Source organism: Anabrus simplex, chromosome 2 (assembly GCF_040414725.1).
Source record: "Anabrus simplex isolate iqAnaSimp1 chromosome 2, ASM4041472v1, whole genome shotgun sequence".
Taxonomy (NCBI): Eukaryota; Metazoa; Arthropoda; class Insecta; order Orthoptera; family Tettigoniidae; genus Anabrus; species Anabrus simplex.
This window is the reverse complement of record NC_090266.1, coordinates 1,040,093,706-1,040,119,023: the sequence shown is the minus strand read 5'-3', so window position 1 is coordinate 1,040,119,023 and position 25,318 is coordinate 1,040,093,706. Positions and strand designations below refer to the sequence as shown.

Sequence of the window (25,318 nt, the reverse complement as noted above, 5' to 3'; positions counted from 1 at the left end):
TTATCGTCTTGTTCGTAAAATAACAAAGCCATTAAGGGAATATCAGAGACAACGGCATAAAATTATACAAATGAATTAACTCAAAACTGTTGAAAAGAATGTATTGAGGTGCATGAGTGATATAAATATTGCCTGGGAATGCTTTGGTTTTAGTTTTAATACCTGCGTAATTTTTATTTCCTATACTATACTTGAAGTGTAAAACTGAAATGTGCAGAGTAAAGTGTGATTGAGTCCATTGAATCCTAAAAAGCTAAAACATATGAGATATAAAACTGCAATTTCTAGGAAAGAAATGAAAGGTTAAAGCATATCAGTATGGGGGAATGACTCAGTAATCTAATAATTTATCCAAGAAAGCACGGTGAATAGCCAAGATTGTATTAAGATTTACGCAAAGTTACAGTAAGCCACAAGTGGACAATAATGCAAAGCTAGAAAGTTGTGCTATGGCCGAACTCAATGGGTAGTTTACAACTATTTTATTAAAACCTTTTCTAATTAATTAACTAATGTGAATGTTAGAACTGATGATGTAAATAAGCCACGTGCAGATTTTATCAATAACATATCGCAAAGCCCATTTGAATTCACCCACTAAGCGATCTGATTGCCTAACTTCAGCAGCTGATAATTTGACAACGGCGTGGTATATACAATTATTTTGTTCAAATTATTTATCAGTATGACTAACCCTATAACGCTCATATAGCCGGTTCACATTGTTACTGATCACTCTGTATTAGTAATTATCAAACTGCCTGGAAGGTAATGCCTTCTAAACCTCCCCTCTAAATTGTCGTGTGGGTAGCAATACTTGAAGTGCAATAGATGCCAACAGAATTTTGCCCAGCGCTGTCCTGGAGCAAGGCATGAACAAGATGCTTCATTGGCGTACGGTCACTCATTGATGTGAACACAAAAGTAGAGGACAGACAAGTATTGACCTGTGATTGTTATGTGTAAGCGCATGATTTTGGTGATGTCAAATTTCAAACTACCTACTTCGGAACACGATAAACATTTGATATTATGCTAAATAACCGAACTCGTTCTTAATGTCAGTCATAACACAGATATCGTCGCTCCTATGCCAAAACCACGGATGTGACAATGCTCTTCCTATCCATTATTTCTCTTAAGACAGGTCACGCCCCCAGCCACATCAAAACAAATTTCGTTGAGTTCATTTTCCTACGCTAACGTGTAAAGGAAAATGAACCTTACTGTACCGTACTGCAGGAATGTATGTTTGCATGATATATTTACCCGCTCCTACAGTATGATATATTTAAGGTTCGTTGTCATTTACACATGGGCATAGGAAAATGAACTCAACGAAAATTGGTCTGAAATAATGGATAGGAAGAGCATCGTCACATTCGCGGTTTTGGCATAGGAGCGACGATATGACAAATATTCGTAATACTTACAGGACGACTTTGCTTCTTTAAAAGCAGTCGAAAATATGCCATAACAACTTATTAAGGATATTATGACGATATTTACACTGACATGCTATTCTGAAAACTTCATGTACTGATGTTATAAGCCTTCAGGCACATTAATAGCATTACTTCGGGTTGTTTTTGGTCCTATCATATTTATAATAATAATAATAATAATAATAATAATAATAATAATAATAATAATAATAATAATAATAATGGCGTGTGGCCTCCAGAGAGGCCTGGTGCAGGTCTTTCGATTTGACACCTGTAGGCGACCTGCGCGTCGTGATGAGGATGAAATGAAGATGAAGACGACACATACATCTAGTCCCCACGCCGGTGAAATTAACCAATTATGGTTAATATTCGCGACCCCGCCTGGAATCGAACCCGGACCCCTGTGAACAAAGGCCAGCACGCTAACCATTTAGCCATGGAACCGGACATCATATTTATAAATTGCTGCGTTTTAACGATTGGTTAAAAGAGTTGTCTTTATCACAATTTGGTTTACGTCGCACGGACACAGAGAGGTCTTATGGCGACGATGGGATAGAAAAGGGCTAGGAGTGGGAAGGAAGAGGGCGTTACCTTAATTAAGGTACAAACCCAACATTTTCCTGGCGTGAAAAAGGGAAAACACGGAAAACTATCTTCAGGACCGCCGACTGTAGGGTTTGAATCCACTATCTCCTGAATGCAAGCTGACAGCTGTTGTCCTTTTCAATGAACAGCATTTCAGATACATTTCTCATGATGAGTGAACAAAATCGAAGTCATATTTAATGTTGATGTGACTGGTATAGTAGGCACGTATCCGTGAGGGAAGTTAGTGGGACATATAACCGATAACATTATTAACAATTGTGGAAAATTGAAATTTGCTGTCTTCAGAATATGGCAAATGCAAAACTTATTTTAAATGTTCGGCACCTAAGCTGAATTGTTAGCGTAGCGGCCTTCATTTCAGAGCATCCTACAGTCGATCTCAGATTGGTTCGGGGATTTTATCCACGTCTGGCTAATCTATTTGGTTCGGGGGCTGAATTTTGTGTGTTTGTGTTAAAACACATCTCTTCATATTCCCACAACGCACCACATAATCAACCGCCACAGTAACACAGAGTGGCGAATAAATTCCGTCGACGTAGGAAGGACATTCGATTGTAAGACGAAGTCAGCTCCACATGTGCAACACAATTTTCATCCGCGATCCCATAAAAACCCGAGGAAAAGTGGTGGAAGGAAAATATAACTGAGTTTAAAGGACTGTTACTTACCAACTAGTTTTACTGCTTTGTTGTTAATTTACTTGAATTCACTATCATTCGAAATCATTTTGTTTAAGGAATTTAGTGATATGCGACACTTATACAACGAAACAGAATTAGATGAAAGCCTTTATGAGTTGTTCACGGAAAATCGGTCTCGTATGAGCCATAAACTCGGAAGAGTTTCGATTCGACCTCAAGTACGCAGCAACACCTCTTTAGGTTTGCGGTAAGTCACTCGCCAAGATGACGATCGTGATTGTTGTTTTAAGGGCAAAACAACACGATTATGAGCCTCAGTCACAAGAAATAGGTAATGCACTAACGGACACTGAGCACAATAATGAGTGGTGGTTATGCGCTCGCCTTCCATGCCAGGATTGTAGGATCGAATCCCGGCACACATGATTAGCATTTAAGAACGAAAGTCGTATCAGTAGATTAATGGAAAAATTAACTGTCTTCTTTTAAAACGTCCAGCTCTCCAGAGCCTCTTGGAACCAATAGTCCTTGAAGAGACGTTAAACGATTATTATTATTATTATTATTATTATTATTATTATTATTATTATTATTATTATTATTATTATTATTATATCTGAGTTATGAACATGTAAAGTGGGCTAAGGACACCATGAAAACGAGTATGTGAATGTAGGAATGGAATATTGGTATTAATTCTTTACGGATATTTTATGCTGATCTACTCAGAACTAGCTGGTCAGCAAACCTGCCTCTTACCGGGAGGTCCTGGTTTTGACTTCCGGTGAGCCCAGGGATTTTAGTTGGATCTGAGAGCTGATTCGAGGTCCACTCAGCCTACGTGAGAACAATTGAGGAGCTACCTGACTGTGAAATGACGGCCCCGGTCTAGAAAGTCAAGCATAGCGGCCGGAAGGAAGGACTGGTCAAGTTGACAACGCGTCATCTCGTAATCTACAGGCCTTCGGGCTGAGCAGCGGTCACTTGGTAGGCCAAGACAAATCAGGAATGCAGTGCCATGGAGGCTACATGGAACTGACTGATGTAGCAAGCTTGGAGAAATGGGATAAAAACCAACTATGAACTAATCCACGCAGGAGCAATTTATTATTATCAACAAGGCCCCTCCCTCCACTTTGTAACCAAATGCGTTAAGTTATACACAACAATAGTACTGGACAGGAGCTCCATTCGGAGGCCCGAAGGTCCAATTCCGAAGGTGAAAGCAGTAATCACTGTATTCTACGTGTAGTGCATATTCATATTTTGTTCCTCCTCGCTCTACGCATTTACTAGCATAGTACCTCATTTAAAACATCAGGACGTCTATTCTAAATTATGTCCACATAATAAGTAACACGCAGCAATACACACTTCACAGATAAACAACAGATTCTCAAATGTAGGTACTCGAGGTATACCAGTAGCGTAGCCAGGATCGGCTGATGGGGGTGTGTGTTTATAGTGTTATACTGTACTTACAAAATGATGAGAGAACACAATGAAGGTGCTTGTGCGTGTGTGATGAGCGCACGCAAGACTTGTCTTTATAAGGACACTGATACAAGAGATTTACGTTGATATTCAGATTGCAGTACACTACAAAATCAGACATTAAATTGCAGAACAAGAAAAATACGCTCAAGGTCAACAGTTTTACAGCGAATGGTATGTTCAGTTTACAATCTAAAATGCAACTTTCGAGGCTTCTCAGAAAATAGGTTCAACAGATTTATTGGTTCTACGCTTATATGTTTGAATTTGTATTTAGTTTAATTATTTATTGTCAGTTAATATTTATTTTCTTTTTTTGTAAAAATTCCATGGGGGGTTTCCAACCCCCACTAAACCCCCCTGGTTATGCCCCTGAGGTATACATACTTGCATATAAAACTGTCGTACCATTTTAAGTAATCGTGTGTGTTTAGTTAAATATCATGATTTAGCGTAGGAGAGGTTAAGGTATCCGTAACGAATCTAGGAGAACAATAGATGAACTAACTAACTAACTAACTAACTAACTAACTAACTAACTAACTAACTAACTAACTAACTAACTAACTAACTAACTAACTAACTAACTAACTAACTAACTAACTAACTAACTAACTAACTAACTAACTAACTAACTAACTAACTAACTAACTAACTAACTAACTAACTAACTAACTAACTAACTAACTAACTAACTAACTAACTAACTAACTAACTAACTAACTAACTAACTAACTAACTAACTAACTAACTAACTAACTAACTAACTAACTAACAGAAGTCTACTCATCTCAAATCAGTAGAGATCTGAAATGCTAGAGACCTATGAGATTACAGTGAAGCACTGCCTTTCGAAAATAGAATTCCGGCTCGCTGGTGGCTCGTAAGGCCAATAAAAAGTGAAATGGCGTATGGCTTTTAGTGCCGGGAGTGTCCGAGGACAAGTTCGGCTCGCCAGATGCAGGTCTTTTGATTTGACTCCCGTAGGCGACCTGCGCGTCGTGATGGGGATGAAATGATGATGAATACAGCACATACACCCAGCCCCCGTGCAAGCGAAATTAACCAATGTTGGTTAAAATTCCCGACCCTGCCGGGAATCGAACTCGGGGCCCCTGTGACCAAAGGCCAGCACGCTAACCCTTTAGCCATGGAGCCGGACGTAAGGCCAATAGAACTGGTAAATCAAGTGCTATATTGATAAATGCATGTACGTCAGTTATATCTTATGATGAAGAAGAACTTGAATAATATTTAGAAAATATCAATCATAACTTCGTACTGTCGGAAGGATTCGCTAATTCACTACTTAATGTACTCGAAGATGACTTTTAAGATGTTTTAATTTTGACACGAGCAAAACATTGGCACTCACTGCCTGCTCTCCATCAGCCGCGCCGGATTCCTTACCTCACATTTTCAACGTGGATGTTCCCACTGACGCAGCAAGTTATATTTGTATGAGGTACTCACGAAATAATACTGGATACAGTTCACCATATATCTTGCGTAAACGCATAAACCCATTGCATTTCGTTAGGGATTTATACATTTAGATTCTTACTTTGCAAACTGGTGGATAGGTACTTAATTTTATATTCAAGTCATACATTTACTGTGGATTATTGGTTTCTTTTCGGTCAGTTTATATATATTTTCTAACAGCAATTCCTGACAGTCTAATTAAAAGTACAAATACATTTTAACATGAAAATTGAAACAATTGACCATTCCAGTATATTTAAAAAATAGAACATTGTATGTAATTGAGTTTCCTTGAAGATTATAAGCCTAGTACTTTGTAGAATATTTTACCGAGTGTTAATTTCGTGTAGCACTGGTTGAGATTTCTGATTAATATTCATGCACTGAAGCCTCACTATAACATTAAGGAGTCAGATAAAGCATGATATAACACTTTTACAGTTGGCTAAATTTGTTCGTATTGTAACTAGTTTGACGTCGCTGCTTCGACCTTGCCCAACGCTGCCGTCCACTAAAAACACGGGACATCTTCCTTTCGCCTTCTACTTTTCATTATTATTTTCGCTATTTGTTTTACGTCGCACCGACACAGATAGGTCTTATGGTGACGATGGGATAGGAGAGGCCTAGGAATGGGAAGGAAGCGGCCATGGCCTTAATTAAGGTACACACCGAGCTCGATAGCTGCAGTCGCTTAAGTGCGGCCAGTATCCAGTAATCGGGAGATAACGGGTTCGAACCCCACTGTCGGCAGCCCTGAAGATGGTTTTTCGTGGATTCCTATTTTCACACCAAGCAAATGCTGGGGCTGTACCTTAATTAAGGCCACGGACGCTTTCTTCCCACTCCTAGCCCTTTCCTGTCCCATCGTCGCCATAAGGCCTATCAGTGTCAGTGCGACGTAAAGCAACCAGCAAAAAAATTAATGTACAGCCCCAGCATTTGCCTGGTGTGAAAATGGGAAACCACGGAAAACCATTTTCAGGGCTGCCGACAGTGGGATTCGAACCCATTATATCCCGGATGCTATCTCCCTGATGCAAGCTCACAGCCGCGCGCCTCTAACCGCACGGTCAACTCGCCCTTAGTTCCAGTTCTAGTGATGCGTGCTCATGACACTCATTCGTATTCTTAGACGTACTTCCGCCAAAATGTGGCTGAGTCATGTATCAAACATAAGGTCATCTTGTGTTTCAAGCGAAGCTGGTGAGTGAGTTTGTAATGGGTGTTGTGGTGAGAACCTTCGCTCAACAGACAGATAGGTAACGTCTCTTATGTGATCGAGCAGTGTTAACTGGGTGGAAATATGAGGATTCACATTTTTAAAAATAATTCGTGTGACTATTATAAAATGGTGTAGCGCATGTAAGGCAGACCCTCCAATGGGGGTGGGCGTCGTCTACTGTGTATGGGAAAAAACGTGTTACTGTGGTGAAGGTTGCAATAATGTCAAGGTAACACAAACACCCAATCCTCGGGCAGAAGGAATTAATCGTTTACAATTAAAATTCCAGCACCCGACCGGAAATCGAACCCGGAATTCCAAGGACCGATGGCCAAGAATGACCGGTCAGCCATGAATCTCCACTCATGTGGATAAAGTGAATAATTCATTCTGTTTCATAATTTTTAAATTTGAAAACTTTTTCTTCTTTCATGAAAGGATTTTGCTATCTGCTTTACGTCGCGCTGACACAGATAGGTCTTACGGGGACTATGGGACAGGGAAGCCCTAAAAATGGGAAGGAAGCGACCGTGGTCTTAATTAAGGTACAACCCCAGCATTTACCTAGTGTGAAAATGGGAAACCACGGAAAACCATCTTCAGGGCTGCCGACAATGGGATTCGAACCCACTATCTCCCGGATGCGAGCTCACAGCTCGTGTCAGCATAAGGCAGACCTGCCACATTAATTTAAAATAGGCTATATTTTAAAAGTATTAATTTCCTTGTGACGACCTCAGCTTGATGTTAGGTGGGAATATTAAGCAAATAAGATGGTACTAGGATGTCATTGTTGCTTGTTGTTTTAAGGGGCCTAACATCGAAGGTCATCGGTCCAGGATGTCATTGTAGCCCGGTCACGAAAGCCGAAACGATGGCCACGTCACACTCCAATATCTACAGGCCATCAAGTTGGGCAGCAGTTGTCTTGGCAAGCCAAGGTATATAATGGGCTGTATGAGCCACGGTTCTTTTTGTGCCTTGCTGACGTTCTGCGGAATAATTGACAGTGTGCATCATAGAGTACTGCTAACATAAGCTAATTGACTTGATTCCAGTCAAAATCAGAGGCAGAGAAACCTGTCGGCTGTGAGGCCTGTCACACATATTCAAAACGACGACGAATGAATCCTTATGGAACGTTAAATAAAATAGCCCGGGGATGTGATTTTCGTAAGTATGGTTTCATATTCTGTACAGTCACCAAGATTTCGGTCTAGGGGGCAGAGACGAAGAACCGATACCTGACCTGAGACATGCACCTTTACGACCATTGTTTTTCTCTTTTTTACTATTGGCTTTACGTTGCACCGACACATATAGGTTTTATGGCGGCGATGGGATAGGAAAGGCCTAGGAGTGGGAAGGAAGGAAGCGACCGTGGCCTTAATTAGGGTACAGTACATTTGCTTGGTGTGAAAATAAGAAACCGCGGGAAACCATCTTTAGGGCTGCCGACAGCGGGGTTCGAACCCACTATCTTCCGAATGCAAGCTCACTACTGCGCTCCCCTAACAGCACGGCCAACTCGCTCGGTCATTGTATTATTATTATTATTATTATTATTATTATTATTATTATTATTATTATTATTATTATTATTATTATTATTTAAGGCGTGTACGGTTTACCCGGAAGGACGTGGGTTTAATTCCCCATTAGGGAGACGAGAAATATAGAAACAAGGCTTCCACTTATAGAGAGGCACATGGTCCTGAGGTTCATTAATCCTACAACAGAAATGTGTACCAGGTTAATTCTTAGGGGCAATGACGCCGAGATTAGAGCTAACAATTTCACAGTTACTTGCAGCAAATATCATCAAACCTGTTATAAGTACCCTAGTTATGTATTTTGGTTGAAGACTGCCTGACCAAGGCGGTAATGTGGCACTTGTTTGGCATGAAACTACGTGAGTTCGATTCTCGGTCAGGAAGTAGAGACATTTAGAACGAAGTCTTCTACTCCCGGAGAGACATTTTAATTTAGTCTTCAACTGACTAGTTCTTGATGGGGATAACAAGCCAAACAGGTAAAGATGTCCTCGGGAAAAAAATTAGATACTAAATTTTCACTTCTGGAGAGGCACATGGCCCTGACGTTCGCTCAGCCTACACCAAAAATGAGTACCAGGTTAATTCCTGGGGGGGGGGGGCGAAAGTGACCAGGCATGGAGATAACCACTCTATCCCACTAGTGTCAAGGTTACGGATAGTGGAAGCCTTTGTCTTTCACCGTAACAAAGGCATCATGTCCTGCACGGGGGCTTTGATTTACTTTTACCTAGACGTAACTGAGCTTATCTAAGAATGAAAAAAATTGAGTAAAATTAATTTCACGCTCAATCATTCCGTTTTGAATAACGCGATACTCTCAAAAGAGAAAATAATTTTGTTTACTTCCGGAGACCAACACCACAAATCGATATTGCACAGATATATTGCAGATGAATATGATAACTGTTAATGGGAAGCTCTATCCAGGTTATGTAAATAGCACCGCACTTTTTGGACAATTGCATGCATATGTAAATGTGCAACCCATTGGTTGTTCATCTTGCTTGTTGAATCTACCAAGTTTATAGTCCTTGTATCCCAAATAGTAAAATCACTTAAAATAAAAATTCAAAATTCTTGCTAACACTTTTAAAATTATTCATTAAAAATTGAACCTTCTTGATGTTGTCAGTTGTGTTTTAAAGAGCCTGTCATTATCCCTATGTGTTTATCACACAGTGTTACTTATGTCCTTATAGGAATGAGAGAGTAGTAAATGTAAACACCATATCCTCATAAAGAATATCCTCCAGGATGCGTGACGAGTTTCAGCTTGCATTGTGTAAATTGTTTCAACTGGTCTGTTATGTGTCCAACATGATTCATGCCACCTGGGCGGCAGCCCTTAATGCTGATCATTGGGGACTAATAATAATAACAACAACAACGACAATAATAATAATAATAATAATAATAATAATAATAATAATAATAATAATAATAATAATAATAATAATAATAATAATAATAATAATATCCTCCAGGATGCGTGACGAGTTTCAGCTTGCATTGCGTAAATTGTTTCAACTGGTCTGTTATGTGTCCAACATGATTCATGCTACCTGGGCATTATTATTATTATTATTATTATTATTATTATTATTATTATTATTATTATTATTATTATTATTATTATTATTATTATTATTATTATTATTTGCTATTTGCTTTACGTCGCACAGACACAGATAGGTCTTATGGCGACGATGGGATAGGAAAGGCCTAGGAATTGGAAGGAAGCGGCCGTGGCCTTAATTCAGGTACAGCCCTGGCATTTGCCTGGTGTGAAAATGGGAAACCACGGAAAACCATCTTCAGGGCTGCCGACAGTGGGGATCGAACCCACTATCTCCCGATTACTGGATACTGGCCGCACTTTAGCGACTACAGCTATCGAGCTCGGTATTATTATTATTATTATTATTGTTATTATTATTATTATTATTATTATTATTATTATTACGATAGATCGCTCGTGGACAAAAGCTAATTTTGAATTAAGACATGTCATTACAAGATTAGCAGTTCACGGTTTTCATCACCTACTCTGCAAATCAAAACACTTCCATGACCCAAGTATAGACTGTGAGTGCAAACTATGTGGAAAAACGTGTGAACAGTACCACATTGAATTCTGTACAAGAAGAACAATGTCTATAAGTGATTATACAAATATGTAACCCATCAATGTAATCTATATTCTCTGTTATGGCTATTTGGCTGCATTAAATATATTATTATTATTATTATTATTATTATTATTATTATTATTATTATTATTATGTGATGTAGTGGTTAGTGTGATTAGCTGCCACCCTCGGAGGTCCGGGTTCGATTCCCGTCTCTGCCAGGAAATTTGAAATGTGTTATAAGGGCTGGAACGGGGTCCACTCAGCCTCGGGAGGTCAACCGAGTAGAGGGGGTTCGATTGCCTCCTCAGCCATCCGTGGTTTCCCACTTCTCCTTCAAGCAAATGCCGGGATGGTACCTAACTTAAGTGCGTGCTATTTGCTTTACGTCGCACCGACACAGATATGTCTTATGGCCGCTTCCTTCTCTCTTCCTTGTTTATCCCTTCCGATCTTCCCATCCTCCACCAAGGCCCTTGTTCAACATAGCAGGTGAGGCCGCCTGGGTGAGGTACTAGTCCTCCTTCCCCATTTGTGTCCCTTTACTCAAAGTCTCACGCTCCAGGACACTGCCCTTGAGGCGATAGAGGTGGGATTCCTCTCTGAGTCCGAGGGAAAACCAACCCTGGAGGTTAAACCGATTAAGAAAGAAAGAAAGAAAGAAAAAAAGAAAGATTATTATTATTATTATTATTATTATTATTATTATTATTATTATTATTATTATTATTATTATTATTATATGTAATGGAATCTTTGTTTCTATTTCAGTGTTTTCAAGAAAGAATCTTGTTCTAAATCTTTGGTGTGGGGGAACGTGAGATGGCGTGCTAACAGCGGTATAATCATTGACAACTGATCGAGCGAAAATGAAATAATCGAAAGCTACTGGATTACGTTATGTGACACGAGTTTGTTGTGCTGATCTTCCGTTATTTGTGTCTTGTTCTCGTGAAGTGTGGCAAAAATGAGTGAGCAACCACTGAGCAGCGGGCCGGGAGAGCTGAAGCGAAGCACCAAGCTGGACTTCGGTGTAAACAGAGAAAGAAGTTTCATTCGCCAGTCTTCCCAGCATCATCACCACCAGGTGAGTCCAAGAGAAGCCAGTAGTAGATCATATTCATTTATTTAGGCAGTTTCAGTCTAATTTGGCCTTCAAATCTGAATAAGTTTCCCATGATCTGAGTAATTATTCCCCATTGTATGTGTGGTGTCAGCCCGACAGCTCCGCCGTCAGCTGTCAACATTCTCAGGATTTCTAATTGCTCAAAATGTTAAATTTCGATCTCCTAATTTCCAGGGTTGTATTATGATTCTATTTTCAGGTCTTGAGCAATTCCTACCTTAACTCCTTTCAATTTAGGTTTATCCTTAGCTTTTAAACCCAAACCGCAAATTGAATTCCGTTGTTATTATTATTGTTATTAACAAATACATCGCAACTGGGAAACATCCTGGTGGCAATGGTCACTTACAGTAGTGTGATAATAAAGTAATGTTGAAATATAATTTCTCAACAACAACAACAACAACAACAACAACAACAACAACAACAAGAGTACAACAAGCAATTCTATGGAAAGAAAATATCACAAGAAATACTACTAGTTTAACATTCTAAAACCAGCATCATTGTATACGATTTCATACAAAACTTAAGTATTTCCAGTGCTTAACACTACAGCTTACAATACTATAGGTTGAACTTACTACTAGCTTAACATTACAAGTGATAATAAAGTTAAAACACATCAACAACAACAACAACAGCAGCAACAACAATAGCAACAAAAAGAGTACAAGAAGCAATTCCATGGTAAGGTAAGGGTTATTCTGCCCGAAGGCAGGTCCGAACCTCCGCAGAGGTGTTCCTGAGCCAGAGTTTACGTGCCAGTTCCTTTCCGCTCCTCCATTCCCTTACCCCCAACCAACAGCGCGCGGCAACCCATCCAACTCCTGACCACGCCCAATGTTGCTTAACTTCGGAGATCTCACGGGATCCGGTGTTTCAACACGGCTACGGCCGTTGGCCAATTCCATGGAAAGAAAATATTACAAGAAATACTACTAGTTTACATTCTAAAACCAGCATCATTGTATGCAATTTCATATACAACTTAAGTATTTACAGTGCTTAACACTACAGGATACAATACTATAGGTTGAGCTTACTATTAGCTTAATATTATAAGTGATAATAAAGTTAAAACATAATTACACAACAACAACAACAACAACAACAATAGCACCAAAAAGAGTATAAGAAGCAATTCCATGGAAACAGAATGTTACAAGAAATACTACTAGTTTAACATTCTAAATCCAGCATCATCATATGAAAAATTCACACACAATATAAGTGTTTCCAGTGCTTAACGCTACGGCAGTACTCTAGGTTGAGCTTACTACTAGCTTAACATTACAAGTGATAATAAAATAAACTTAAAACATAATTACCCAACAACAACAAGAGTACATGTACTATGCCTCGAGCTATATATAAAGCTAAGTCCAACAGTGAAATTTTCTGTGATTGTGTGGTTCTAAAGTCTTAAGTAACAATCAAGGCTCACCTGGTCTATGGCAGCGACAGTTACAGCTCAGTGATAAAGAGGCCGGCCGCCTCTGTGGTGTAGTGGTTAGCGTGATTAGCTGCCACCCCCGGAGGTCCGGGTTCGATTCCCGGCTCTGCCACGAAATTTGAAAAGTGGTACGAGGGCTGGAACGGGGTCCACTCAGCCTCGGGAGGTCAACTGAGTAGAGGTGGGTTCGATTCCCACCTCAGCCATCCTGGAAGTGGTTTTCCGTGGTTTCCCACTTCTCCTCCAGGCGAATGCCGGGATGGTGCCTACCTTAAGGCCACGGCCGCTTCCTTCCCTCTTCCTTGCCTATCCCTTCCAATCTTCCCATCCCTCCACAAGGCCCCTGTTCAGCATAGCAGGTGAGGCCGCCTGGGCGAGGTACTGGTCATACTCCCCAGTTGTATCCCCCGACCAAGAGTCTGAAGCTCCAGGACACTGCCCTTGAGGCGGTAGAGGTGGGATCCCTCGCTAAGTCCGAGGGAAAAGCCGAACCTGGAGGGTAAACAGATGATGATGATGATGATGATAAAGAGGCCAAAGCTATGTTCACAAAATTTTAGTAACTAGGGCAACGATAAATCACGTGTATTCCATGTTATTTTGAATTGTGTCTGAAATATAGGACTCCAATTTACAGAAATCCATTGATACCCAGTTTCCACATTATTGATATAAAAGTGAAATCAATTGTTTTTATTGATTAGGGAAAACAACAATGAAGAGACTAATGGAACTTCACTATTTTATTTGTTGGTCGAGAAACACGGAAAACAAATCCGATGCAAAACATAGCTTCTATGAATGAATACTTTCGCACTATCCCTAAGCTATGAATGGCATTTTCTTTGTGTTCAACACTTGTCGATCAACTGCGCTAGTGCAGGCATGAGCTCCGTTGTAGACAAACGATATCAGCTGTAGAACAACAGTAACTTAGCCATTTATGAGAGCATGCTGATACGAATGCTCAATGAAGAGTGTCTGTATGGATGTATGTATGCAGTTAATAGGCTCACACAATTAAGAAAGAATTTCAATCCTTATTAGGTACAATATTTATTAAGATAAATAGATAGAGAGAAGTCCTCTTACAGCTGTAAGGCTGGACCAATATTTCAAACCGGTGCTCTTTTTCAGAACAATCATAACGTTGTTTAGTGAGGATATGTTAGCCTCCCCCCTCTTAACTGGATACCCAGACTGGAAGGGTTTCCTCAGCCGTAGGGGTAACTGAGGAGCAGAACCGGTCAGAAAGCCAAGGTATCCGGCTAAGAATATTGTCACACTGATCACGTCGCTTAATGGGATGCACGTTTAGAAGTGTTGTTGTTTTGGCTTTTATTCCATTGGCAGGGTTGAGGCAGAATTAGTACCGCCCTATCCTGTACCAACTTTTTCATCAATTAACTATCACAACTCACATGTTACAGTCTTGCCTTCGTCTCCCCCTATTATTCCTACCCACTTCCTTTCTGTACGAATGATCCGGATGCCTCAGGTCGGGTCCTATGAAGTCTATCATTTCCTCTGGTCGAATACTACCGAATCATTTTCTTCTCTCCAACTTGATTCAGTACTTCTTCATTCATAATTTTTCCTACCTACCTCACTTCATAATCCTTTCGTAGCATCGTATTTCTCCTCCTTCCTGCACAGGTTATTGCCCACGTTTTACTTCCGTATAGCGCCTCGCTCTAAACAGACGTGTTCAGAAACATGTTTCTAACATGTATATTAATGCCTCAGATAAGAAAATGTGTTTTCTTCAGAAGGACATTTCTTCCTTTGGTTAGTTTAAATGTCATGTCCTCCATACTTATATCATTATTTGTAGGTTTATTAATCAAATGAGCCGGCCCCGCGGTGTAAGGGTAGCGTGCCTGCCTCTCACCTGGAGGCCCCGGGTTCGATTCCCGGCCAGGCCAGGGATTTTTACCTGGACCTGAGGGCTGGTTCGAGGTCCACTCAGCCTATGTGATTAGAATTGAGTAGCTATTGATGGTGAGATAGCGGCCCCGGTCTAGAAAGCCAAGAATAACGGCCGAGAGGATTCGTCGTGCTGACCACACGACACCTCGTAATCTGCAGGCCTTCGGGCTGAGCAGCGGTCGCTGGTAGGCCAAAGCCCTTCAAGGTCTGTAGTGCCATGGGGTTTGGTTTGGTTTGGTTTTATTAATCAAATAGCAATTTTCATTTTCTCCCTTCAGGACTTCAGTTTCCACTGTGATATTTACTCGTAGCGCACACCCTGATTTCATTCGACGACATTCCATTTATTTATGTTTGCATATACACCGTGTTGTGGGTTTCTGTAGTCACGTCCTAGTTCGTGAACCATGGTCAACGGCAGAGTGGCCTAGTAAGTGGTAAGCTATCAATATTAATGGGGCCTATGGGAAAAAGTAAAGTAGAACTGGCTGAGTCAGCAAGGAGGATGCATCTAGATGTGTTAGGAGTTAATGATATTCGGGTAATGGGGAGATAACGGGGAAGAGATTATAAAGTGTACTTGACAGGTGTTAAAAAGGGGAGGGCAGAGTCTGGGGTAGGACTGTTTATCAAGAATACTATTGCACAAACACACTTCCAGTAGGCACGTAAATGAGCGAATTACGATGGTAGTTTTGGCAGTTGAAGGGATTAGGGCGAGAATTGTTTCAGTGTACTCACCAAGTGAGGGTGCAGATGAGGATGAAGTTGAGAAATGTTATGAAGCATTGAGCAACATCGTAGTCGGGGTCAACAGCAAGGAGAGCATAGTGCTAGTGAGGGACTTCAATGTGAGAACTGGAAATCGAACCGAAGGATACGAACGGGTGATTGGTCAATGTGGGGAAGATATGCAAGGTGATAGGAACGGACAGCGCTGGTATGGGGTTAGCAGTTACGAACACATTCTTCAAGCATAGGGCTATTCACTGCAACACATGGGAGGGTAGGGGCACCAGATCCATAACAGACTATATCGTAACAGACGTTGAATTCAAGAAATCTATTAGGAATGTGCGGGTATTCCGGGGAAATTTTTATGTTACAAACCACTGCCTGATCTGCAGTGAACTAAGCATCTCCAGGTCTAAGATAGGGAAAGTGAAATCTGTTTGCAGATGAATAAGTGTAGAACATCACCAAGACTAGGAAATTAGACAGTAGTACATGGATATGATTAGTGAAAAGTTCCAAACAATGAACAGTAAGCAGGTTCAGGATATAGAAAGAGAATGGGTGGCTTACAGGGATGCTGTAGTAGAAACAGCAAGGTAATGCATTGGAAAAACTGTGTGTTGGTGGAATATTGCTGGAATTACAAAGTGAGAGCAGCTTGTAAACATGAGAAAACGGCGTCTAATATCTTGGAACTTAGAAATAGGTGCAATGAGTATTGTATCAGAATTAGCCTTTCTAAGACTAAATTGATGCCAGTAGGTAAGAATTCAAAGAAAACTGAATGTCAAGCATTTAGGATGCTTTTTTCTCTCCCAGGATGGTACGAGGGCGAATCAAAAAGTAAGTTACACTTCCAAGTTATGGCCATTTATGAAACCATCTACACATAGGCAACACGGCTATGACAACATACAATGTAAGTTCACTTTTCCACACAGTCCCCAAGATACTGTAAATATTTCTCGGAACAGTCAACCAACGTTTAGATTCCGAATGGGTAGACATCACCTTCAGCGCTATGTAACCACCTGGAGACAGCTGCTTTCACCTCCTCGTTGTTTCAGAATCGTCGTCCACTGAGATTGTTTTTCAGCTTACCGAACACATGATAATTGCATTGCGATAAGTCTGGACTGTATGGTGGATGTTGCCATACCTCCCACTTGAATCGCTGCAGCAGTTCGGACGTCTGGCGGGCCGCGTGAGTTGTTGCGTTATCGTGCAACAAAATATAACTGGCGCTCAATTTTCCCCGCCGCTTTACTTTAATTGCCTTGCGCAACCGGTTCAACGTCTGACAATGTGAAACCGAGTTGATTGTCGTGCATTTCGGCATAAATTCCACGTGCACCAAACCCTCCATGTCAAAGAACACTGTCTTCATTATCTTTCCTGCTGAATGTTGGACCTTGGCCTCCTTTCGTGGTGGTGATGTGGTGTGCACCCATTCCATCGACGTTCTCTTTGTTTCGGGGGTGGAGTGGTGAACCCACATTTCATCCCCTGTGATGATTCGCCGCAGAAACTCGTTGCACTCCATAGAATACCATTGCAAAATGCCAGTGACGATAGGAAACGTTGTCCCTTGTGAACATTGGTGAGCAGACTTAGGACCCATCTTTGACACAGTTTACGAAATCTAAGGTGCTGGTGAACGATGGAGAACACACTGCCATACGATATGTTCAGCATGCTGGCAATTTCCTGCAGTGTTAGGCGCCGATTCTCTCTAATGATCGCATCCACATGGTCAACATTTGCAACGGTACTGGACGTTGCGGGCCTGCCTTCGCGATATTCGTCCGTGAGATCCGTGCGTCCAGTGTCAAATTGCTTACACCATTTTACACTACCTGAGCGAGAAATTGCATGCTCACCATATACAGCAATGATTTCACGATGCATGTCCGCGCAATTGAGCCGTTTAGCCCATAGAAATCCGATTGTTGCATGCACCTCCAATTTGGAGTGAACATCCAGTTGACGTGAACATCCAGGTAAGAGAGAGTTACCTGAAAGTATCAATGATTAACTTCGAAGCTACTGATCGAAATTTATTCAGACGCATGTTAAACGTCGCGCCATATCATCCAGTTTTTACCTAGCCGACAGACTTCGCTCCGTGCACTCTCCTCGCTCGTCTGGCGAGAAACGTGATGCAGTCGCTATGGAGGTGTGGTTTCCTGAAATGATATCGCAAATTATCGTACACATACGTATCAGAGCAGAGTATCAGAAAGCTCTGACACAGGTGAAAACTATCAAAACATATTATGGTGATTCGTGGAAACAGGTTGCGTGGCACACCGAAAGAAACGACAGGCACGCCCTCGTGCAGCAGACCACGTTGTGGAAGCCGCGAGAGGAACGTATACACGAAGTCCAAATAAATCTACACATATAGCAAGTTTGGAGCTGGCCATTCCACAAAATGCAGTATGGAGAATTTTACGACTACCACGACTGCAGTTTAAGGGGTAAAGATTGCAACTGGGTCAGGCGTTGAGTGCTTGTGACGAGCAGAAACGGTATGAGTTCTGCGTGGACATGAAGAACAGGATGGAAGAAGACGATGGTTTTCTTAATAAGCTTGTGCTCAGTGGTGAGGCGACCTTTCACCTTAGTAGTACTGTAAACCGCCACATTGAGAGGGTATAGGGCACATAGAAACCGGCGGACTGTCTAGAACATACGCGGGACTCGCCAAAACTGAATGTGTTTTGTGCATTAAGTTCCGTGAAAGTGTATACACCACTCTTTTTTCATGACAAGACTGTGATGGCATCACATATCTAGATATGTTGCAAAACTACCTGATGCTACAGCTGCAAATTGATATGGGAGTAAATTTTATTTTCCATCAAGACGGGGCGCCGTCTCATTACCACCGCGAGGTAACTACGTACCATCCCATACCATTCCTGCTTGGATTGGACGTGGTGGGAACATAGCTTGGCCACCACGTTATTCCGATTTAACGCCGCTGGACTTTTCTCTGTGGGTTTATGTGAAATATAACGTGTACATCCCTCCACTTCCAACAACTTTCCATGTACTTTGTCAACGGATCAACGCTGCGATTGCTCGGGTAGATGCGGACATGTTCACGCGTATCTGGGATGAACTTTCGTACAGGTGGGATATCTGCCGAGTGACAAAAGGGAGCCACATTGAACATCTGCAAAAACTGCAAACAAATCTTGATGGTATGTCAATTTATGCATTGGGAATAAACTACGTAAAATAATTTTGTATACGTAGTTATTTAGTGTTATTTTCAGGTAACTAAATGTAGAATAACCCTGTATTATAACAGGGAATAAAAGAGATTAAGGTGAAGGTGCAGAGTGAAAAGAAATAGATTTTTTTTAGGATTTGTTTCTCGTCGCACCAACACAGATAGGTCTTATGGCGACGTCGGGATAGGAACGGCCTAGGAGTGGGAAGGTAGCGGCCGTGGCCTTAGTTTAGGTACAGCCCCACCATTTGCCTGGTGTGAACCACGGTAAACTATCTTCAGGGTTGCCGACAGTGGGGTTCGAACCCATTATTTCCCGGATTCAAGCTCACAGCTGAGCGCCCCTAACCGCACGGCCAACTCGGCTGGTAGAAATAGAGTTAGGAAAGGTTCCGGGAATAAGGAGAAATTGGAGGCGGTTACTAGGAAACTGAATTTAGGGAAAAAATCTGCTAAGGATGATTATGGGGTATTTAAGGGTTTTAGTAAGGATGAAAAGGAGAGGGTGTATAAGTATCTGATAAGATCCCAATTATTATTGTTATTTATTTTCCACTAATTGTAGGTACATTTTAGGGATGGTGAATGGAGAAAGAGCATAGCCCCACATACACGAAAGTGCCTCCATATGGTTCCAGTGTATGAGACTCACACCAGGACTTCTTGGTATGAGAATTGGATTAGATCCAAAGAATGAGCCACAATTTGTTCTGGGAGAATTCCAATAAAGGAGTAGCTAACATAGCTAACGCAATTGGCATCCATATGCATTTTAGGGAGAAATGGAAGGATACGTATAGATACTTCATGGCAGAAAGAGGTTCCATGAAGGACATTCCAGGGATCATTAATGAACAAAGGGAGTGTATATGTGGGGACTTACAGAAGGCAGAAATATTCAATCAGCAGTGTGTAAAGAAAGTTCGATATAAAAATAATATCCAGATCGAGGAGGCGACTAATACTGGCGAATTACTGAAATTTATCAATGATAATAAGGACAGTTACAAAAAGATACAAAAGTTGAAAGAAGAAAAGCAGCTGGGATTGATAAGATTTATAGGGATATACAGTATATTAAAGGTAATGGGTTGGGATATAGTGTCATATCTGAAACAGATATCTGATTACTGGTTGCATAAAGGCGTGATGCCAAATTAATGGAGATTTGCAATAGTAACCCTACTGTAGTGTACACGGAAAGTGTGATAAACATCCTCCAGGGTTGGTTTTTCCCTCGGACTCAGTGAGGGATCCAGCCTCTACCGCCTCAGGGGCAGTGTCCTGGAGCTTCAGACTTTGGGACGGGAATACAACTGGGGAGGAGGACCAGTACCTCGCCCAGGCAGCCTCACCTGCTATGCTGAACAGGGGCCTTGCCGCGGGATGGGAAGATTGGAAGGGATAGACAAGGAAGATTGAAGGAAGCGGCCGTGGCCTTAATTTAGGTACCATCCCGGCATTTGCCTGGAGGAGAAGTGGGAAACCACGGAGAATCACTTCCAGGATGGCTGAGGTGGGAATCGAACCCACCTCTACTCAGTTGACCTCCCGAGACTGAGAGGACCCTGTTCCAGCCCTCGTACCACTTTTCAAATTTCGTGGCAGAACCGGGAATCGAACCCGTGCCTTCGGGGGCGACAGCTAATCACACTAATCACTACACCACAGAGGCGGACTATTAGGTATTCATAAAACTAAACTACAAGGTTCTTTAGTTCGAACGCGTTATTTGGGTTGCCTATCTCAGAAAAATAAGTTGCTGGTGAACTACCCGGTATATGCAATTATACAATTTAAAACAGGGAAATATGAATTAACCAGAAAATATGCACTATCACAAACCTCGCAAGAATGATGAAATAATGAAAATAAATCGAAATTATATTATTTTCATCTATTATTTTTGTCTTTGAAAAAGTGAAGGTAATTCTTTCCAGTGTAGTATGTAACAGTAATCATTTTAATGTTTGAAAACAGGAACTATTCTCTGTTACTTCTAAGAATTGATTTGTATTGAGAAAAACAACGTTAGGTTACAACAGACGTTATAGGCGCTTATTTAGAGTTTGCTATTTCTTCCAGCGACAATGTTTCTTCTTCAGTGTCCGACGAATAATTTGCTATCCGTTTTACCAGACAAGATTTTTCCAATATGGCACTCCTGATTATTTTGTAGTACATAGTTACTCTTTTCAACTACTTTCTTTGCAAAATCACGTGCCGAATATTTAAGCTCTACTGAGAGATTTTCTATTAGACTTATATTTGTAACAAGTGGTACGTCATTCCGTTCGAGCGCTGCGATGGCTGTTGAAATGTGACTTAATATAAATTAATTCTTCCTGTATTCATTCCCTACATATAGAGAACCCTTCGCTTCAACAGTGCTTTCTGCTTCATTTTCATTTAGTTATTTCAGTAGATTCTCAATCATGGGGACATTGTTACATTAACCACGTCCCCCATCTCGTAATGATCGGTTCAGGAGGAAGTGGAATTTCCGGCTCCAACTCTTTAAACTAATTGATTCTACTCGGAGATTTAAAGAAAAGTTTTTTTACGCTTGATATCAAACAATTAATAGTAGGAACTTCAAACACACAGTTTTACTCAGGCGGTGAACAGCATGCACCATGCATGTTTCATGAACCATTCTATTATAAAAGTTTTAGCCCCTCCTACGTTACCATATACGGGGCAACATCAGATAAGAACAAAATTACTTTTTCATACGTAATTCCCTCTGGCCATAAAGACAGCATTGATTTATTGAACAATTTCTCCAGTTTTTCCTTTTTCGCTGCTATTTTTCCACTCTTAGAAGATGAGCCTTTGAAATTTAATTTTTACCGAGCGTATAAACAATTATATTACATAAAAACCATTTACACGCACGGAGTTTCATCCAAACTAACCCAGATTAGATTTTTTCCGTAATGTTCTTTCATAAATTAATGGAAGAATTTTTTCGAAGAGTAGACTCGTATGGTATAGTCTGCCTTATATGTGTTTCTAAAAATGCACGTAATTTCGGATGTGCTAATTTATGTAAGGGAACATCAGCACTAGTTGAAGCTCCATATAGGTCCTTATTAAAGGTTGACTACAGGGGCCCCGAAATTAAACAAATTGCTTGGTTTGGGGTATTTACTTTTAGCAAACAATGCTTAGCATTTTTTAGTGAAATATTTTAAAAGTGTGTTGCTGTTTTCAAATGTTAAGGTACTCGAAAACAATTATCCGCACTTATACATCTTTCACATGCAACACAGTATGACAAGAGCCCATCTGTAGTAAGCATGATTTCCTTTTCACATACATATAAGTATATTGACTTGAGGAGATAATAGTAATTTCAGTGCCGGCAGTTTTCTACCAGCAAAGGCTGGAATTTATCTATAGCAAGAATGGGGAACAAAAAGTAATGTTCAACCATTCATATTCACAATCAAAGCTCAGCTGCACTGCAGAAGTGCTCTGCTCTAGAGTTACTGGTCTGGCCAAACTCTGTCGGGGTTTCCTTGATCCCGAGCAACGGTATTCTCATGATAGGGCTCCGAATGGGATTTATCTTCATTTGTTTATAATTTATAATAATAATTATTGTTATTAATTGTAGTAGTTGTAGCAGTGTTTTAAAACATTTTCCCGTGAAAATCCAAAAATATTTGCAGATACATGATTTTTTCGCATTAATTTATATACGATTTCGCGAAAAGGGAACAATTTTCCCCATTATTTCGTTTAATCATTTTCTAAAATTAGTCTTAAAAACTCCATTTAATTTGTGAATTATTTATGTGAAAGATAAATAAATAGCAAAAATATTGATAAATAAATAATTATTCCTTTATTATAGTGCTAACCAAAGTTTCATAATAAAATTACCCTTTCACCCTATATGGACGTACAATTAAGGGATTTCCTAGAGTATTAGAACTAACAGGTATTTCTGTCGAATTGACAAATCCTTATTCTGTCTTCCATTTCTCTTCACACGCGTAATATTGGAATACGAGTTCGTTATTTTCCATGAATTTCGCTGCACTTTCACACTTATCGCAAAATAAATACATTTCGCTTCAAACCGGCCTTATCGCTTTAATTCGCTGTAATTCGCAAAGAATGAAATCGTTAGACTCTTAACCAAAATTATACTGAACCATTTGGTCCACACTGAAGGATACATACCTTCCTTACCTATCAGCAAAATTTCATGAGATCTGTCTCTTGGGTCGTATCGGGTTCTTCGTCACTTGCTGAGGTAAAAGTAGGGTTCAGTAATTCTAATCTATCTACTCAAATGAAAGGTCTGTTTAAAATATTCCTATTTATTCAAGTAATCTCTGAAGAGTTAATAATTTATCATCGGTATCATTGGGATCCAATCGTGTCCACTGGACACCACAATCATTTTACACAGAAGGGTCAGAACACTGGTGTGAGCCTTTGACATAACTGCCTGATGGGCATCCTTATTAGAAACCATTGTCTCAATTATTAATTAAAGAAAAGAAAGTCTGGAAATCCTTAAATTCGGCTTCCATGTGAGACAACCTGTACCATCATAGTGATTCTTTATGGTCCAGTCCTCGTAACACGAACTCTGGACTCTGGTTATAATTAAGGCAGTCCAATCGGTGTGTGTCACACAGTGGTTATACGGTATGGACCCTTAATTGAATCGATGTGACCTGCGACTATGCCATGGACCGACATCTAAACTTCTAAGTTACTTTTAAGTCATTGTGGATGATGGCCGCAAGGAAAATGATTCTACGGTGGTATATGGCCCTACTCTAAGTCACTGAGGTTGATGACCCCATGACCATCCAAGTTTCTAAGCTGAAGGCTAAACACAATTAAGTTACGTCGGTTGATGACCAAAGTTTCCACTTTACTAACCCCAGCACATTTACTGCGCAATCAATCAAAGTCAACTAATGCAACAACAACTATGCTCACAATACTTTGTGACAGTAAAATCCATTACCTTCAGATATGTCCCCTTAATCGTTACGTTAACATTTACATATTCCCCAGAAAAATAAACTAAGATTTCCAGAATGCATCTTCAAGTTATTCGCTTGATTTAAAAGTTATTTCAAAATACGTTTCCACTGAATTTAATAATTAAATAAATTTAAATGATTTAATGAAAATCCTAATGAACAACAAATTCTATCTCCGCGGACGAATGGTTTCTTTCACAAGTCCCTACACAAGTCTTGACGTAATTCATTTTTAATCATGTTGGATGTATATCGTTCGTTGTTCATTCCTCTAGCTGGAAAAAAATAACATCATTTATTTCCAGTATTTACCTTGTTTCGTGACATCATACTTTAATTTAATCTAAGACTAACCATTATTACTACTTGGATAACCCTGATAATTAAGTACGAAACCATAAGTAACTCGCCGTACAATGTAAACCGATTACGATGTCATATCTTGTCATAACATTTCCGTGAAGCTTTGTGCGCCCCTCACAAACAAAACAATCATCATTACCATCGCTCTATATTTTGGACAACCCTAAAATTGACTAACCTTACTCATTATACCCTAACTTTAGGGTTTCAAATGTACATTACAATCTCAATTAAACAAATTTACAGTATCTAATAACACACACGTTATTCCCGGATGAAAATTTCAACTAGATTCCGTAATTATTGATATCCACTGCCAAGAAATGCGATCTCAATTCCAACACACTACCCAAATCCCGTTACTCGAGCTGCGAACTCCTATCAGCTGACGGCATTGAGACACGATCCCTGCTCCGCTGTGATATGAAACATCTGTTTTGTCTTGCCTGACTGGCCTCTCAGAATCAAACCTTTAACTTCGCCGACATAATTAAACAAATACGATATTTCTGGCCAAAAAATGCACATAGATTATAGTTTAAAATGCCCTACAATAATTGTACACGTCGCAAATTAATACCGGCGTGGATTCTCCAGTTCAACATTCCATCCCAAACATTACTCAAAATCTCCCTCGGGCTTATACATATCCCGGCACATTCACAGGCTTCCAATCACCTGATTCACAAATCCTATCTCACTGACAAAAATACTGGAATAAAAATACTTAGAATCCACAACGCATAATATGCACGAATACATTAATAATGAACACTTCGCATAATGATCTCGTATTTTCAAAACTGGATTTTCACAAAATGACTGTCAAAATTCTACTATTATATATTGTCAGTCAGACA

General features: G+C 40.3%; 1 protein-coding gene across 1 annotated transcript in view; it reads left to right on the top strand.

Annotated features, from left to right (window-relative positions):
* The window catches only part of LOC136864666 (CBP80/20-dependent translation initiation factor), a 522,912-nt gene that overhangs the window by 61,626 nt on the left and 435,968 nt on the right, over positions 1–25,318 (top strand). The window contains exon 2 of the mRNA XM_067141963.2: positions 11,365–11,680. Within this exon, the coding sequence (XP_066998064.2) occupies positions 11,561–11,680 (120 nt within the window). The 5' untranslated portion in view covers positions 11,365–11,560. The remainder of the gene's footprint in view (positions 1–11,364; positions 11,681–25,318) is intronic.